The sequence below is a fragment of the Sminthopsis crassicaudata genome, chromosome 1 (genome assembly GCF_048593235.1).
Source record: "Sminthopsis crassicaudata isolate SCR6 chromosome 1, ASM4859323v1, whole genome shotgun sequence".
Taxonomy (NCBI): domain Eukaryota; kingdom Metazoa; phylum Chordata; class Mammalia; order Dasyuromorphia; family Dasyuridae; genus Sminthopsis; species Sminthopsis crassicaudata.
In genome coordinates, this window is record NC_133617.1 from 15,792,416 (window position 1) to 15,810,664 (window position 18,249).

Genomic DNA, 18,249 nt, shown 5'->3' on the forward strand with positions numbered 1-18,249 from the left:
TGTGGTTGTGGTCAGGGAATTAGATCTAGCAATCTCCACACCTCCTTCCTCTCTCTCCACCACCAGGAGAATGCCTCAATTTCCTCCTCCTCCTACTCCACCCACTCATGTCACTTCCCCTCCTTTGTCCACAACCACCAAACCAAATAGTCTGGGAGGGTCCGCCTTCAAACATGTTAATAGAGAATTGTCCAATTGGCAATTAGTCTCATGTGCTCCATTATCCAAGTGCATTTGCTCAGTTCTAGCCCTTTACATCAGATAGCCTTGGGGGAGGGTTGGGGGGGAGAGATTTGCCACAGACCCATCAGCAGACTTATGAGATAATGTCCAGGCCTTGAGTTGCTGAAGGGCTTCACCAGGATAGTGGTAGAGGAGAGAAGGGGACAAATTCAAGAGGTGCTACAGAGGTGAAATTGGCAGACTATATGAGTGATGAGATATAATGGGTTGAAGGTGATTTCCTAGATTATGTGCCGGGGGACTGAGAACATGCTGGTAGCCTTTACAATATTAGGAAGGCAAAGAGCAGGGCCTTGGTAGCAAGATCATGAGTTTCAGCTTTGGAAATGTGAACATTTGGACATCCACCTGGAGGCTGTAGGGATGGGAGATTGCAGGTCAGGGCAAGATGGTAGATTTATTCATTCCTTCCCTCAGTAAGCATTTCTTCTGTACCTCCTAGGTGCCAAGCATTTTGCTAAGCACTTCACACGCAAATAGAAAAAGACAGTCCCTAACCTCAATAACTTCTGTTCTATTGAAGAAAGATAGCAGAAAAAAGGAGGGGAGGGGGCAAGGTAGAGTAGCCAGACAAGTCCTAAATGAATTTTGGGGTATGGGAGATGACTCGGCCAGCCTTGTCCTCCTCCACAAATGGAGGAGTTGCTGTCTCTTCCCTCAATTAGGGCAGAGGACATTGAGATATGAGGAGATTGGATTTTTCAAGATAAGATTTGCCTGTGATAAGTTTGATGGGCCATGCTGAGAAGTAGGAGAAAGTAGTGTACTGAAGAGCTAGAGATAGGAGAATATCAAGGGGAGAGGTCATAGAGATTGAGGGAAGGTCATTGGATTTGGCAATATCAGCAAAATGATTAGGCCGGAATCCACATTGTTAGGGTGAAAGGAGAGTGTGGAGACATATATTGTATATACCTATTTGAGGAATTAGTTACAAAGGGCAGAAGAGATGGAAGGATTAAATGAGGCATATTTTAGGATTGGAGAGACATAGACATGTTTGTAGGTCATAGGGAAGGAACTAGTACAGAGAAAGAGATTGAAAATAAGAACTTGAGGTCAAAGGGTATGTACAGTTTTATAGATTTTTGGGAAAATTCTGTTTACCAGAATGGTTCACAGTTCCACCAGCAGTACATTTAGTGTCTTTTTCCACATCCCCTTTAATAGTTGTCATTTTCCTAGTCGGAACGGTATGAGGTGTTCCCTTTGAATTGTTTTAATTTCTCTAATCAATAATGATTTACAACCTTTTTTTTTCCAAGTGACTATAGCGTTGGTTTCCTTCTGAAAACTGACACTTTTGAGTCATCTTAAAAGTTTGTCTCAGTTTTCTATATCATGAAGCCTGAAACAAACTTATTTTAAGAATATTTTCCTCCAATCTTCTACTTTCCTTCTGATCTTGGATGCATTGGTTTTGTTTGTGCAAAAGATTTTTAATTTGATGTAATTAAAATTAACCATCCTGTATTAAATAATATAATATAAAATTTTATATCCTGTCATCCTCTTGTTTGGTCATAAATTCTTCCCTTCTCCATAGATCCATAGAAGTAAGCTATTATATGGTCCCCTAATTAACTTATGATAACCCCTTTTATATTTAAACCACATCCATTTAGAACTTATCTTTATTTACAATATGAGATGTTGATCTATACCTAGATCTGTTGAAATGCTTTCCAATTTTCCCAGGATTTATGTCAAAATAGTGAGTTTTTGCCCCCAAAACTTGGATCCTCCGGTTTATCAAATATTAGATGTTTTTGATTATTTACTATTGTTTTATGTATTGATTTATTCCACTGTTCTACCAGTCTGTTTCTTAGCCAGTATCAGATTGTTTTTATGATTACCATTTTGTAATATTGTTTGAGATCTGATATAGTTAGAGTACTTCTTTCACATTTTTTTCATTGATTCCCTGGAAGTTCTTGACCTCCTATTCTTCCAGGTGAATCTTGTTTCTTTTCTCTTTTCTTTTCTTTTCTTTTCTTTTCTTTTCTTTTCTTTTCTTTTCTTTTCTTTTCTTTTCTTTTCTTTTCTTTTCTTTTCTTTTCTTTTCTTTTCTTTTCTTTTCTTTTCTTTTCTTTTCTTTTCTTTTCTTTTCTTTTCTTTTCTTTTTTCTTTTTTCTTTTTTCTTTTTTTTTTTTTTAAGGCTGGGATTAAGTGACTTGCCCAGGGTCACACAGCTAGGAAGTGTGAAGTGTCTGAGACCAGATTTGAATTCTGGTCCTCCTGAATTCAAGGCTGGTGCTCTATCCACTGTGCCACCTAGCTGCCCCCTTGTTACTTTTTCTAGCTCTATAAAATAAACTTTTTTGATTCTATGTTCCTGAATATGTCAATTTTGTTAGAACTATCATTTTTATTTTGTCTCAGCCTCCCCATGAGCAATTAATATTTCTCTATTTATTTAGATCTGAATATTTTTGTGAAAAGTGTTTTGCTATTGTTTTCACATGTAGTTACTGGATTTGTCTTGGTAGGTAAATTCCCAAGTAGTTGATATTATCTATAGTTATTTTAGGTGGAATTTTCTCTCATCTCTTGCCATTGGATTTTGTTGATGATATTTGGAAATGTTGATTTATGTGATTTCATTTTGTATCCTGCTACTTTGCTGATGTTAATTATTTTTAGTTTTTTAGTTTATTCTCTAGAATTCTCTATATATGCCATGATACCATTTGCTAAGAATAATCATTTTATTTCCTCATTGTCTTTTCTAGTCCCTTCAATTTCTTTAATTGCTGTAGCTTGAATTTCTAGTACAATGTTGGCCTATTTCCTTTTAAAATACAATTTTGACAACACAGTTTTTCTTCCACATTGTGGGGGTTGGAGGGATAGTAACCCCGTGGTTTAGAAAATCTTGGTAAATTTTTTTTGGCCCTCTGTACCAGAGAAGTCTGAATTTTTATTTTTATTTTTTGTCTTTTAATAGGGTATTTATAGTACCTTATCATAAAATTCTGGCTAAGTATTTGGTCATAGGCTCTGTGTCATTTTCTGGCCTTTGCGCTTAGTCTCTGACTTCCTTAAAACTGTCAAAATTTACATTTAATTTCTTATGCTGACCTGTGATGGGGAAAGTCACTGTCAAATGGAGGAGAGGAGGGGCTATTGCTAACATTGTATTAGCAACATTTACCATAGCAAGAACCGATAGTTGCAGCAGGAGATTGAACAATTAAAAAGTCATCAGAAAATAAAAAGGTAACTCAAAAATCCTAGTAGCCTCATCTAATGCAGGAGCCCTCATCACTAACATGTTGCTTCAAGGGTATTCTTACGCAGTAATCTTCTTATAGGTTAATTTTTATTCTATGTGATTTTATGTGAGGACACGTGTAATATATTCCATCTAATATAGTAAAAATTAACTTTTAATAGGGTTTCGCACTCAGCCTTTGCTTGTCTCAGCTCCTAGAACTAGTCCCCGTGTTCAGAGATTCATCCTCTCTTCGATGGAGTATGGAAGTAATGTGCTAATTGGTCTCCTTATGTCTGGTCTTTGCTCTCTTAAGTCTGTCTTTAGTTATAAACTGCCAGATTGGGATCTGGAAAGCGAAGGCCTCAGAAAGAAAGGCCCTTCCTTCTGCAGGAGCTTTGGGGGCCTTTTTTCTCTGGCTCCAAATCTCTCTTCCAGATTTCCCTTCCTGCTGCCCTGGTCCTGACCAAAAGAGTCTTTTTACTCTTTTCAGAATCCATGATATTCTATCTCCTCATCTGTCCCTTTATACAGGCTACCCCCTCACTAAATGCCCTCACTTCTAACACAGCTTTATTCCAGGCTCAGCTCTAGGGCTGCCTTAGGAGTCTCGTACATGTACTTGCTCCCATAACTTTGCCTGGGTTTTGTAGTTAACTTTTCTGTATGTGTGTTACTTGTCTCCAAATCCCTGAATGAAAGCTTCCTTAGAATAGTACTTTCTATTCCCTCTCTCTGTCCCAAGGGTCCAGCTCAGCACTGGGTACCTACAAGAGTAGGGACTTGTCCAATGAAAGGACAGTAAGGATAGAGGGTTGATTGTGTCCGGAACAGTTCTTTTCTCAGACTATTAATGTACTCGAAGGTCTCTTTAGTATTTTTTACAACTCTGTTAAACCTTTTACCTTTGTATATAAAGATTGTGGTTCATGAACCTTTTTTCCTTTCCATGTTCTTAGCTTCTGCTCAACTAGATTTCCCCTGTACAGTCCTATTGTTTCTTTGTCCTTGGTGTGGATAAAAATGTGAAACAGGAAGGGCTTATTCTTAGAAGAGTTGCCTTGGGGCAGCAGGAGATCTTGCCAACAACACTTGGGTTGGGTTACTTTGTTTCTCTATTTTTGACAAGACCTGTGACTCCCACAAGGGAGGAAACTCCCCTTTCAGTGATCTGTGGCTCTAAAGTCTTGTTCCCTTTGGACTTGCTGAGCAGATGGGTCAGAGTCAAACCTTTGGGCCATGCTGCGGAGGCTGATTTCTCTCTTCACTGATTCCCCCAGTCCTTCTTGGGATAGTTGTCTCATTCTGTGCAGAAATTGTATTTCTGACCAAGGTTTATTTTGCTGCTACTTAAGTTTTGGCTGCTAAGCCTATATTTGGAAGTTGAAACATGCAATAAGAAGGACATAGGGACTTTGGCATTTGTCATCTTTGACTACATTTGAGGGAGTAACTTTTAAAAACTTGGGGTAAAAAATCCAGCTCCTCTGAAATCTTATTTCTTTCAGAAATCTTTTGGATGCCTTTTGAGAAATGTTAGATTTTTTTTTTTCCCCCTATAAGGACGTATTGTCTTCCTGGAGTTGTGGGCTCTCTGAGAGAGGGGTTGTGTTTGACTTAAGTCTTAAGGTTCTGAGAGATTGGTATATGATATAGGCGCATATTAGTATTTATCAGATTAAGTTAGTTCCTGTTGTATAAGGCAGAATCCAAAAAAGGTTTGTGGTAATAGTATATTTTGGCACTGTAGCATTTTCTTTGGTAGTATAGCCCAGATGAAGCCAATAGGTAATTAGGCAATGTTTAACAATTTTAAAAAATACAAAAAAATAGCATATTAAATTAAAAAAAAAACCAGTTCATATGTGGTCCACAGGCTCCTTATGTGTGGTCAGTAGCCTCCATCTTTCTTTGACTTTGCCACCATTGTCCTCTACCTACATAGAAATCACAGCTTTAGTTTCTATCTCTTTTTATGTGTGTCTACACCCACAGGTTTTTATGTACACACATTTAGGATTTTGATTATAGAGGATTTTTATTACACGTATACTTCAGATGGAAATTGTTTGTTTTTTGAAATTTCAGTACCAGGTTGGACAACTTTACTCTGTGGCTGAAGCCAGTAAAAATGAAACAGGAGGTGGAGAAGGCATTGAAGTCTTAACAAATGAACCTTATGAGAAGGATGGAGAGAAGGGGCAGTACACACACAAGATTTACCACTTAAAGAGGTAAGCAAGGCCCTGAGTCTCAGATCAGGGCTGTCTGGAAGACTGAGGCCCCTTAGCTGACGTTGGCATGTGCAGGCATGTTGTGGCTCCTTCCACATGGAGATTTCCTCCAAATGTAGCAGTGCAGGGTGACCCCTCCCTCTGTTTCTGCTGCCTTGCCTTGCATGATTTATTGCAGAATTCCAACTGGTAAGTGTATGGTCAGAACAGGAGGTGGCCAGGCCCAGATGCTGCAGGGACTTTTGGGAATGTGAAAGATCTCAAAGGTCTAGATGCATTGGGCTGTAGGTATTAGCCAGACAGTAGGGCTGGTGCATGTGAAGCTTTCAAGAGGCCATGAGATTTGATATTTCCCCCGATTTTGGGGTTCCAGCCCTATCCATTAGGCCTTTTCTATCTCTTCTTCTCTCCCCCCTTACCTCCCCCAAGAATTGCCCATTAGTATCTAGGAAAGGGGAGAAGGCTCACAGTCATGGACTTTGCCTTCTGGGGAGTAATTCTAGCCATCCTTGTTTGTTGGTGAGAGAGACCATGGATGGGTACAGCTCAGACAGGACCTGTCCATATTCCTGACTTTCAGGCCTCTGCTCTTTACACTGTACAACTTGTCTACTCATTTAGTGTCTATTCATTAAAAGAAAAAAAAGATGTTAGCTTATGTGATGTTGGGGAAAAAAAATTATGGCTATATATAGTAGGAGTACATTTAAAATAGAGTGAACTTTGAAGGAAATCTCTTTCTCATGTAATGAATGTCACTCCTTGATTGGGGAGAGGTTTTTGTTGTTTTTTTCTTTTTTTAAAAGACTATAACCAGGAAGTTAGAGTAAAATTAGTAAGCATATGAATTAGTATCTATTCTAGTTGTACACATCCCATGATAAATATTTAATTTGTATATTTGGATGTTTGTGTTAGTCATGAAAAATACACAGTTTTGCCTTTTTATAGTTTTGCGAATCATTTATTGAACAGGCTCATGTAAACTTTCATGAATTGAATTCTACTCATTTATGTTGCTGGAGATCTTGATATGTGATGTTTCACTTCTGCCTGTTCTTGATTTACAAATTGCAAAAATAATGCTTTGAATGTAACTAGTAGATAAAGGGAAAGAAGTTAACATGATTTTCTAGAAGGCCAAAAAAAATGTTTAATAATTTTCTTTGGCATCAAGTATGAAGAATCAAGGAGTACTCCATAATTAGCTCATCTCACCTCACCCCTAGCATCCTCAGAAGTATGTACCTAATTGTCTTCTTGACCACATAGAAAGCTGCTCCTTTTTTCTTCCTTCCTTCCTCCCTACCTTCCTTTCCCTTCCTTCCTTCCTTCCTTCCTTCCTTCCTTCCTTCCTTCCTTCCTTCCTTCCTTCCTTCCTTTTTTGCTAAGGCAATTGGGATTAAGTGACTTGCCCAGGGTCACACAGGAAGTGTTAAGTGTCTGAGATCAAATTTGAACTCAGGTTATCCTGACTTCAGGGCTGGTGCTCGATCCACTGCCCTACCTAGCTGTCCTTAAGCTGCTCCCATTTTACCCAACATGCCATTCCATTAATTTTTAAATAGCCTTAGAGAGGGCTTACCCAATCAAAGGTTCACTGGGATCGCTAATGACTTCATAAAATACATTTTTACATTTCCTTTTTTCCCCCTGATTGTTTTCTTTATGCTTGTTTCTTTTTCAAATTTTGTTTTTTTTACATCTCTCTTAATGAACCACTTTGGACTTCTTTTAAACCAGCCCCCTTATTCATTTTTTTTGGGAACTTGAACACTATAGTTTTTCTCCTTTTGAGGTGCTTGCAATAGTGCAATAGAGTAAAACAGTGCTTTTCTATAAGGAAAGCTCACGTGGAGGGGAAGTTGTCTAGATCAAAGCTGATCTCAGCCTTCTCATTTTTCCTTCTTTCCCTGATTCTTCCCTGGTCTCCTCACAGCTATAGCCACAGCCATAATAGGAGAGAAATAGGAAAAGATTAAGCTTAGATGAATTGGCTTTTGTTCTAATTAACAGGTCAGAGTAAAAGATTCAGAGCAAGTACTTCTTGCAATTATCATTTGAAATGAAGGCTATTGAGAAGCCCAGTTAAAGGACATTGCTCACGAGGAATGATTGTTCAATGTAAATATGAATATTTACTTGTCTTTTTGATGGCAAATCCTGTCAGCTCCCCCCAAGTGAGAGTATGGTCACAAGTCACAAGCCTCTTCCTCATTAAGTAATGAGATATGAGATGGGAGTTAGTGATCATTCCCATGCTTTGGGAGCTCTGAGCCTGGTACTCATGCACACACTGCTGAACACTAAATCTTGTGCTCTCTCTTTAATCTTTTGAGTTTCTTTGTAATTTAAGGCACAGATGATTCCACTGCTCTGTAGCCAGAATGACATGATGGGCGTTTGTTAACCAAGAGTCCCGATCACCTTAGGTGGCCTGGCGATGACAACGATGGCTTTGTCTACTGGATGGGAACTCTACGGTTGAGAGGCTGGCAAATACCCTTCAGTTAGAGAGGCAGACATTGAAGCTGGGAGAGATCCAAGTGACCAGTCCGTGAGGACAGACACAGTGCTTGGATGCTGCTGCCTTCAGCCCATCACTGTCTTTCTCACTGGGGAATTTTAAAGGCATTCACATGGAAATCACCACATATATACCCATAACGAGCAAACTTATTTGTGGGCTGGGAACAGTGCCTTGTGTGGTGGCTGTTAGGTGTGGGCTTGTGTAGGACATTAGGAAGGTTCCCTGCACTTTATCTGCAGGCCCTGTCACTGTCACTTTTTAGTGGCTCCAGAGCGGGAAAAATCTTCATGCCCCTTTTTCCTTTTGGATTTCGGAGTATGGTGTGCACAATGAAGGGTTATAGTTTCATAGAGGCAAGAGTGGTGTGGCTCCCCTATAGGTGAATATCTATGAAGATCTTGGGGTGCTAGAGCTCAGGCTGAAAGGAAAATTCAAATGTAATGTCATAGGTGGATTACATTTAATTCATTGTTTTTCTGTCTCTAGCACCCCTGCAGAGGGCTTGGTACACAGCAGGCACTTAACAAATGCTTGTTGACTGACTCATTTAAGTAGAAAACATGAAGTACATTTATTTTATAGATGAGAGACTGAGAGACAGATTTACCCAGGGTTACACAACATAGAGAGGTGTATGAGGTGATACTGGAACTCAGTTCTTTCAGATGCCAGCATCTCATTCTCTATGCAGCTCTTTCTCAAATAAACATGGCTCCCATAGGGGAATGAATTGTTGGAAACATGCCCTGATGGTTACTGAAGCTAACCAGCCCTAAAAATGAACATCCCCCACTTTATGGAAAAAAATGAAGTTGATTTAATTCACCCCAATTTTTTCTTGTGTCAGTGCACTAAAATTATTTGGAAAAACACTCAAATTTGTGCCTCAATAAGCCAATGGTAAAGCTGTTTCAAAAGATTCTGCCTTGATGCGATAAGCTAAAATGCAAAATTAGATTAGGTGTTGGGGGGAAATATTTGGGAAGGAATTGTCTTTTGTCATTAGGATGTACATTTTTGTTGTTAAGATAGTTGTTTTTGACTCTTGCTGACCTTCATTTTTGTGGATTTTTCTCCGCAAAGATACTGGAGTGGTTTGCTATTTCCTTGGTGAGGTTCCCCATTTTACAATTAAGAAAACTGAGGTGAAGTGACTTGCCCAGGCTCACACATGAGTAAATGTCTGAGGCTGTATTCAAACTCAGATCCTTCTGAGTGCAAACTCAGCTTTCCACTGAGCTCCTTAGCTGCTCTGTTAACTTTGGATTGTTTTCATTGACAGTGACAAACTTTGTTTTGTTTGGGAAGCGGCCCTTTGTAGATTGTAAAATACTGTGGTAATTTTTAGACAAACCCGAAACTGCCATATATATACTTATCTTGTTACTTCAGCTAATAATGATCATGCAAATTGGCATTTTGTAAAATTTTTTCTTTGGTTCACCCCCTGAAAAATTGAGCTGTGTTCTATTTTTTTATTTTGTGGGTGAAAAAGGAATCATCAATACTGATAAAAATTATCATCTATAGATATTAAGCTGACTTTGGAGGACTCCTCACTCTGTGTTTTGAGGAGCTCTGATTTTCATTTTTTGGGGTCAGAAAAAGGGCCTAGGTTTTTTGAGTAAGAAGAGTTTTTGAGTAAAAGAGCTTCACTGGCCCCCAGCAGTGCCACCCCTGGCTTGGGGGGGTCAGGGGGGCAATCTTTCCTGACGAGCCTCACTTTCCTGGGAGGGAAAATGTGAGACAAGGCTGGACTCATTGCCATTGCCGATCTGAGAATTCTGAATTTCCTAGGGTAGGGATCTTGGAGCTGTGAAGACATTATTCTTTTCATGTGGTTTTTATGTACCTCCATTCCCTGAAATCTTATATCCTTTTCTCTGACCCTCCCATGAACTTGGAGGAAAGAAGCCCTGGCAGCATTTAGCCTTTGTCAGTTATACCCTTTTAAGGAAAGACTGATTTGAAGACATCTGTAAACATGTTTGCCTTTGTGGTCTCATTTTTAAATTCTGCCATGTGTAATTTGGGACTTGGCTCACTGCCTACTTTTTGCTTGGATGATAAAGGCCTCTTAAATTAGCTTTGGATATAGTAATAGTCCAGGGGCTGAAAAGGAAGAATAAAGAAGGGAATCCCCCAGGAGTTCTGCTTTCCATCATCATGTTGGTCTGCCATGTTCAGGCTGGCTAGAGATGGAACCTGTGGCCCACGCGGCCTTGCTTGGAGGAACCACCGATGCGTGCCTTGCTTTGGTGAGCGGACTTGGATCTGATGGATCTTCCCCACTCCCTTTCCATCCTTGGCAAAAGCTTTTGTAAATCCTGGCTTCTTCACCGAGCAAAGGTGCCCTGCAACCCAAAGGGAAAGGCTGATGGAAGCCTCAGTTGCTCCTAAGTTTTATCCTCTCAACAGTCTCATCATGGATTCTCCCAAGCAGTCTTGTTCATGTTGGCCCTAAGACGAGGAGACAAGTGGTGTCTGTTAAAGCTGGCCCAGGATGAAGCCCTTTTCTTTCCCATCTTTTTTCCCCTTCTCTTTTACTGTTCTTCCCATCTGTATTTCTAAAATAGCTCCTTATCCTCACTTACTGTACCATAGACTCATTATGTTTTAAGGCTACCCCCGAAGTTAGGATAGATGGAAGGGAAGAAAGGTAGAACCTGGAATCCCGAACCCATTCTGACTATGATACATCTGGATGTCTGCTCCTCTCCCCTCCCCCCAGCTGGGATTCTTTCTCTTGTGCCTTCCTTTCCCCCTAACCCTGGTTAGATATTCAGTATTTGAACTTCTCACACAGGGATCAGGTGACTTTTAACCTTAGAAGGACCCAAGAATGATCTACATACTATTTATTTTAGCAATATCCACAGAGCTTTTATCATTTCGTATATTGTCTACATTCTCAAAAAAATATCCTAGAAGCCTCTTTGTCCACTTTCTTTTCATAACCTTGGAGAAATACTTTCTATTATTCTGAGATGCCTCTCCATTAAGAAGTAGTGTTCTGAGTATGGGATGGTGTTAATACAATTAATTTTATGAGTTGCATAGCCTTCATTTGGCCCTTGAGTTTAAGGGTAAGATCAAACTTTAGGTAGCCTTAAAACCAGAACTGCTTCTATTTATATGAAATCATCTTCCTATTCATTGTACTTTTAATGATAATGCCATTTATTTTCATGTTTGTGTTCCTTTTTAAAAAAAATCTAATTGCTTTAATACTGAAAAATCATAAAATCTAGTTTTATACAGCTTGTTCAATATAATTACTTTTGATTAAAGATTCTAACGGGCAATCGGTGGAGTGGCTAAAATTGTGTTCATTATTTTATTCTTCACAGTAAAGTTCCTGGGTTTGTCAGGATGATTGCTCCTGAGGGCTCTTTGGTATTTCATGAGAAAGCCTGGAATGCATATCCCTACTGTAGAACAAGTAAGCATGGACCCCCGTCAGCTGCTTCTTTCTCTCTATTTTCTGTGACACTCAATAGTGAATAATTTCGCTCCCAGTAGCCAGAAATCACCCTGCAGATTCTTCCTGTTCCCTCTGTCACACTGATTAATCCCTGAGCCACAGTTAGACCAGCCTAATGAGGGACCCCTTGGGCTTTAAATGCTCTTAAATGTCTTTTAAGAATTATTGGGGACCCCCCCAATCTTTCGTTTGTTTTGAGTTAAATGTTTTTGACATTTTACCATGTTAGAAATTTAAACATCATTGTGTTATAAAACACTTTAGACCTTCCAGCCCCCTTGGGTGGGTCTTGGGGACCTGCAGTTCCTGGATCTCACTTTGAGAACTACTAGAGTCGCAGAACTTTGCGTGATCTAGGTAATGGAAGCTATCCCTTCCTAGTTTTGTTGTTATTGCCAATATTAACTGAACTGTCTGAAGGATCAGATTCCTAGCCACAGATGCCAGGGAGAGGACTTTATTCATATTCTAATGTTCCTAGAGAAAAGGGCAAATGAGAAATAAAAATCAAACCCAGCCCACAGACTAGAAATACTGGGACATTTTTTTCTGTAATTTCTTGTTACTTTGATCAGGTAAAACAATATAATGGGGAAATGTCAGATTCTCAAACTCTTTGTTTTGTGATGACTCCTTTAAATAAGGCTTGCATTTTCTTTTTTCTTTTTTAAAGTGAAATTAAAACAGTTTATCCCAATTATGTGTAAAAACAAGTTTGAACATTTGTTTTTTATACTTTTGAGTTCCAAATTTTCTTCCTCCCTTTCCCTCCTTCCTTCTTCAGAAGGCAAGCAATCTTATAGATTATACGTGTGCAGTCCTGTAAAACGTTAGCTATGTTGCAAAGAAAAACACAGACTGAGAAAAAAGAACAAGTTTAAAAAGTCTGCACTGATCTGCATTTAGACATCCACTTTCTCTGAAGATATTTTCCATTATGAATCCTTTGAATTTGTCTTGGATCACTGCATTGCTGAGAATAGCTAAGTTATTCACAGCTGATCATCGTATAGTGTTTTTGTTTCTGTGTATCAAGTTCTGATTCTGCTCACTTCATTTTGCATCAGTTCATATAAAGATCTATATTTTTAAGTTAATCCATTTGCAGTTATCTTTTATGAATTGAATTTTTATTTTATCTGTTTGCAGATTTCAAAAATTAAAATATTTAAAAGTACTGAATTTCAGTACTTTTATAGAAATCAGTATCTTGCAGACCTCAGCTACTAAATGTTTTGTGTGCAGATAGGATAATGTTTGTGATATTAAATTATTAGGTTGGGTTGTTTTTTATTCAGATTAATAAATTCTGAAATTTCTCCCCTTTCTTTGCTTGCCGATCCATTGTGCCTCAGTTGTCACGGTGAGTAAATGGTTTTATTTTATGTTGTGTACTTTTGATTTCTAATCTCTGTACTGTTGCTTTCTACCCATTGCTTTCCTCTGCTTGTTACTGCCCACAGCTGCATGGCTTCTATCACATGACTGTCCTACCCCACTCTCACTTCCTGGTGGTTCTAGCCTTCTGACCATGCCTTCAGCGGCCCTCTCGGTCCTAGCCCTGGTGTGCAGCCCTCGCACACACCTCAGGAAAAATAGGGACCTGAGAGCATGGAAAGCAGCTTGAAGGCTGGGCAGTGTAGGGGGCTGGCCACTAATGAGATGAGTTTACAAGCTCAGTGGCAGAGGCTTAGATCTGTCCAGAGGCTGCTCAGGGAGGCTCGGGTTGATTGAAATTTTTTGATATGAAACAAAATGTGATGGCAATACCAAGAAAGTGGCGAGATCAATGAGTGTCCTTTTGATGTGTTTTTCACAGAATGAATATATGAAAGATGACTTCTTCATAAAAATTGAAACCTGGCACAAACCAGACTTGGGAACAATAGAAAATGTAAGTCTCAGCTGTTTCTCTGCTACCTCAGGGAGTATTAATTATGACATGGGCATTATTGGGGGGGTGGCACATGGGGAGAAGAGACAGCAGAGCTGCTAGAACACTGGCCTGAGAGTCAAGATGGCCGCGGCCCTGGCTCTGTTTTTTTATACTGGCAAAGCATTTCCCTTTCTGAGCCTTGATTTTCTCATCTTTAAAATGGGGATATTACTACCTAGAGGCCCTAATTTGGAATTAAGAGGGAGAGGAGGGTGAAAGGAAGCTTGCAGAGTATTTGAGAGGGCTCCTGTTGTTACCAGAGCTAGCATACCAGCTTGCCATTTCTTCACTTTTAGCTCTGGGTGGACTTGGGGATTTGTCCTAAGCCATAGACAGTTACTGCTTTATTGTCATTTCTCACATTTGCATAGCCTGGCAAGGTTTCCAAAGGGTGTTCCTTAAAGCAAGCTGACCTCAAGTCCAGCTGATTCCACCAGGCCTCATGATTTGTGGGTTAATCACCAGCCATGTCTTAGAATTCCATCTTCTCTTTCAGAAGACCAAGGAGGCTAGTAAACAGCAAACTAATTTGCCTTGTCTGCCTCGTGTTCTGTTCTCTGAGGGAGGCATGAATATTTGGTCACATAGCTAAGAGGAATGCAGGGGGAGGAGACAGCCGGACTTGCTGAGAGGCTTCTCCCCATGAATCCCTCAGGCCCCGGTCTACCCAGCCCTGACTCTGTACCACTCCCTGTCTGGGAAAGTCATCTCCTTATCCTCTGAACTGATCATAGCAAGCCCAAGAACAGTCATTTAGTCCTCAGAGGTTTAATAATTCACTTCTTAGAGATTGATGAGAGTTTTTCAGAGAACTCCGTTGGTAATAAGCAGGTGCCAATGTACTGTTGATGCAGAATTGTAGGGGTGAATGATCGTGAATGTAATGGGATTACTAGAGCGAAAGAGGTGGGGGCTAAAAAAGAAAGCGCCCCCCCCCCCTGTCAGGAGGTATACCTACTCTGCCTGCACAGGCATTGCCTTGGGCATTCTAATGGGGCTTTTTTAAAGAGTCTCACTAAGATGAAGCTGGTATTGAAACTTGGGAAACTCCAGACTTAGAAGGGTGGTCAGAAGCCCTGGACATGGCTGGGCTGCAGATTAGATCGAGGGGGGATCTAATGTCCCTCTTAGTTCAGAGGTCTTGGAGTCATTTGAAAAGCTTCTTTACTGATTGCCTTTAATGAGGTCTTTTTCACTGAAGCATAGATTTAAAACTGGAAGGCCCCTCAACTCATTTAAGCAATTGCCTCCTTTTTCAGAGTAAGGAGGCAGGCCACAAGAATTAAGTGAATTACAGCAGGGATTTGAGTCTAGCTTGTTAGCACTACTAGCACCTAGCCCCTGCCCAGGCTGCTTGTCCAGCAGAAACAGAAAAAAGAAACACAAAAGTTTCTGTTCCTTGGTGCCATTTTATTTCCAGATGCTTTCAGAAGGTTGTTGATTCATTTTAAGGTAAATTCATGATGGTTCATATGTCTTTCTTGAATCAAAATAGCCTCATGTTAAAAGAGTTCATCAGGAGCTTTCCCAGTGTCCTGTGGGGATATTTACAATGACAGGCCATTCTCAGAACTAGGCATCCAGGAATCAATGTTATTTAGGACATCTTCTTGCTTACACCTCCCTCCCCTCCCTGTCTCTAATTTCATTAGGAGAGGGAACTTTTAGCAGTCCAGATTAATAGCTGCTCTGCAAGGGTAGTGGTGGTGATTATGATTATTCAGACTCAGTAGCATATATGTAGTAACTTGGGTTCTTGAAGCTTTCACATTTTATCCTCATTTTGTAGATGAGGATCTGAGCAATGGGATCCTTGATTGCTGGGTTTAGCATCCTTCCTTTTGTACCACTTCTAACTACTTAAATGCATGTTTCAGGAGAATTGGCTTTGGCTTCAAGAGTTTAAAATGGATTTCATTTCATCCTATGTCCACAGCTGGTATGTGGAAGGACGAAATTTGAATCTGAATTGTCCTAACCCTAGTCCAAAGTCTCTCCAATCTTCATCACATTTTTAGTCTCGAGCTGAGAAACCAAATTGTTTCTCTGTAAATGGGCTGTTGGCTTTAAATTTTTTTGATGCAAATTTCTCCAGTGTAACAGATTTTGCTAATAACTAAATTAGATAATGTGAATGGTACTTACATTTTAAAAAATTGTATTGATTCTTTTTTTTTTTTTTATTTAATTCATAATTCAAATATGTCCTCACTCCTACCCAGGGAACATTCCATTATAACAATAATTTTCTTTTTTTTCCTTTCCTTTAAAGCAGGTTACAAAGTACCTTGACATGTCTTATATATGCATTATAGTCTGATCAGATCAGGAATAATATGCATTATTTCATTGTGTGGCACCTTGCCCTCTTCTTTCCCCACTCCCACCATAAAAGGTGGGTAGGAGGCAAATTTTTATCAAGTGTATTTAAATGATTTTCTTTCTCAGCTTGAAAGTTGGGTCAAAGCCACTGTTTTTTTTTTTTTTAAAGATTGCATTTTTATGTGTCCTTGACTTGTGTAAAGGACCACTAAGAGTCTCTTGAAAAATGTGTAACAATGATCACTTGGATTCATCATCAGTTGGGGACTTAAGTTGCATAAGGACAAAATGCAGGAGGGCTTGAGGGCCTGCCAAGTTTCACAAATAGTAGCTTAATTAATGAAATGATTACTTGTGTTTTTCAGTTCCCATGAAATGTAGAAGGGAGGTAAAGATCGTGTGGTACTTGAGATCTTTTTTGCTTCATATGGATACTCAGCTGGTCTTACTCTTTTCTTCCTCTGCAGGTACATAATTTAGATCCTAATACATGGAAGACGGTTGAAATTGTTCATATCGATATTGCAGACCGAAGTCAAGTAGAACCTGCAGTAAGTAAGGGGGCTTTGTTTTCAGGGGCTATCTTATTATAGGGAATACTAACTGCTTGTCTTTGGCATCTTATCTCATGTGGGCCTCTTGGCCTCAGACTGTGGCCTAGATACACAGCCATAAAGGGGTGTGTATGTGTATGTGTGTGTTTTTTTTTTTTTTTTCCTGGTTTCCCCTTCTTTAGCTTTTGATGGAGCCTCAGTGGGATCTGCGGGGAATTTTCCTTTTTAAAAGTAAAATTGTCAAAATCTGAATATTAAAAGCTGATTAGGGAAGAAATAGTTATTTAGAAAAGGACTTGCTTCAGAGTTTCTTAATGCCTTTAAAGTGGGATTGAAGCATCAAGAATTATTCGATACAGAGCTTTTCAGTGACACATTTATTTAGTCAAGTGGGAACTCATCCATTCCGGATTGGAGGGACTCTGGAGGACATCAGCAGCCTGAAGAACCAGCGCATGAAGAGAGGCCCTCAGAGGGCCTCCCTTTCCTGTAGAAAGCAGTACCTTTGATGGGCCCAATATTGCATTCCTTTTCAGTGATCTTTGTTTTCAGATGACCTGTTTGTTGCTTTTAGCCTAACCTTAATGATTTGAAACATCTGACTTAAAGTGGACACAATTTGTTTTTGGTGGAAACCCTTGGACTTTTAAAATAACAACAAATGATTTACTGAAACTCCTTTCTTGCTTACTTTAAAGTGCTGAAGCCTGGGAATCAGAGGCTCCCTTTTTGTCATTCCTCCCCCCAAGTAGGCCTAAGCCAATTGAAGACCTACAGTCCTCTTCCATTTCTATTTTTGGTCTTGTTTTATTCCATGATCTTGAATGAAACAGAAACAAACTCAAGAAAATGGAAGTTGTGATGTTTCCTGCTGGAATATTCTGGGAAATGTCTCGAGCAGGGATCCCCAGCCCTCTTATGAGTGGGGTGGGACTGGCTCTACTTTGCAAGTCTTGACGTTTGGTGTTTCCTAAGAACAGAGCCACACTGGGGTGAGTGCTTGGTCCCAGAGCCAAAGAGGGCCCCCTGAGCTGGAGTATTTGGGGCCCCTGTACTTGGAGAGCGGCTCTCAGCTTTACGAGGTCCTGGTGTGCTGACAAAGGACCTTGTCTAGGGATGGTCAGTTACAGAGGCTCCGGGCCTGATTTCAGGAGGTGCTTGCCATGCCTGGTCACTTCTGATACCAATTAGTGGTAGGACAGTTGGGCAGGAAAGTATCCAGCCAAGTATCCTATGTTTATCAAACTGGTGAAGTGACTAACCATGGGCACACAGCTAGGAAATACATTTCCAAGGTTAGCTTTGAATTGAGTTCTTTTGTGATTACAGGCCTAGCTTTCTCTCCACTGTTCTATCTATCTCATTCTCCTTTTTATATGCAAAGAAGCTTCAGGTTAACCTGAGGGGCCTCCAGCATGGAAGGCCGTGTGCCAGTTTTGGGGTGCACACAGCTCCCGATCTTGAGAAAGTTAGGAGCTCTCTGGGCCTGATGCACTGGGTGATCAGTAATAGCAGAAGATGTGTGATTTTAAATTGTAGGACAGTGGTAGCCTGATGCTATTAAGTATGTTAAAGAGGCAGTAGGCAGCTCAAATAGTATATATATGAAGTGTTTTACAAGCACTTTTAAAGCTGAATTGTTACTGCCAGTATTTCAAGAAACCAGGACTTCAGAGTTCGACTCATCTACCTCCACCTTGTGGTTGTTTTCTGCAATTGCAGATGAATC

The 18,249-nt window shown here is 39.9% G+C and overlaps 1 protein-coding gene across 1 annotated transcript in view; it reads left to right on the forward strand.

Moving 5' to 3' along the window:
• Positions 1 to 18,249, forward strand: part of PITPNB (phosphatidylinositol transfer protein beta) — a 75,281-nt gene that overhangs the window by 16,671 nt on the left and 40,361 nt on the right. Inside the window, exons 3-7 of the mRNA XM_074295083.1 lie at positions 5,549 to 5,694; positions 11,575 to 11,666; positions 13,064 to 13,071; positions 13,528 to 13,602; positions 16,434 to 16,517. Of these exons, the coding sequence (XP_074151184.1) occupies positions 5,549 to 5,694; positions 11,575 to 11,666; positions 13,064 to 13,071; positions 13,528 to 13,602; positions 16,434 to 16,517 (405 nt within the window). The remainder of the gene's footprint in view (positions 1 to 5,548; positions 5,695 to 11,574; positions 11,667 to 13,063; positions 13,072 to 13,527; positions 13,603 to 16,433; positions 16,518 to 18,249) is intronic.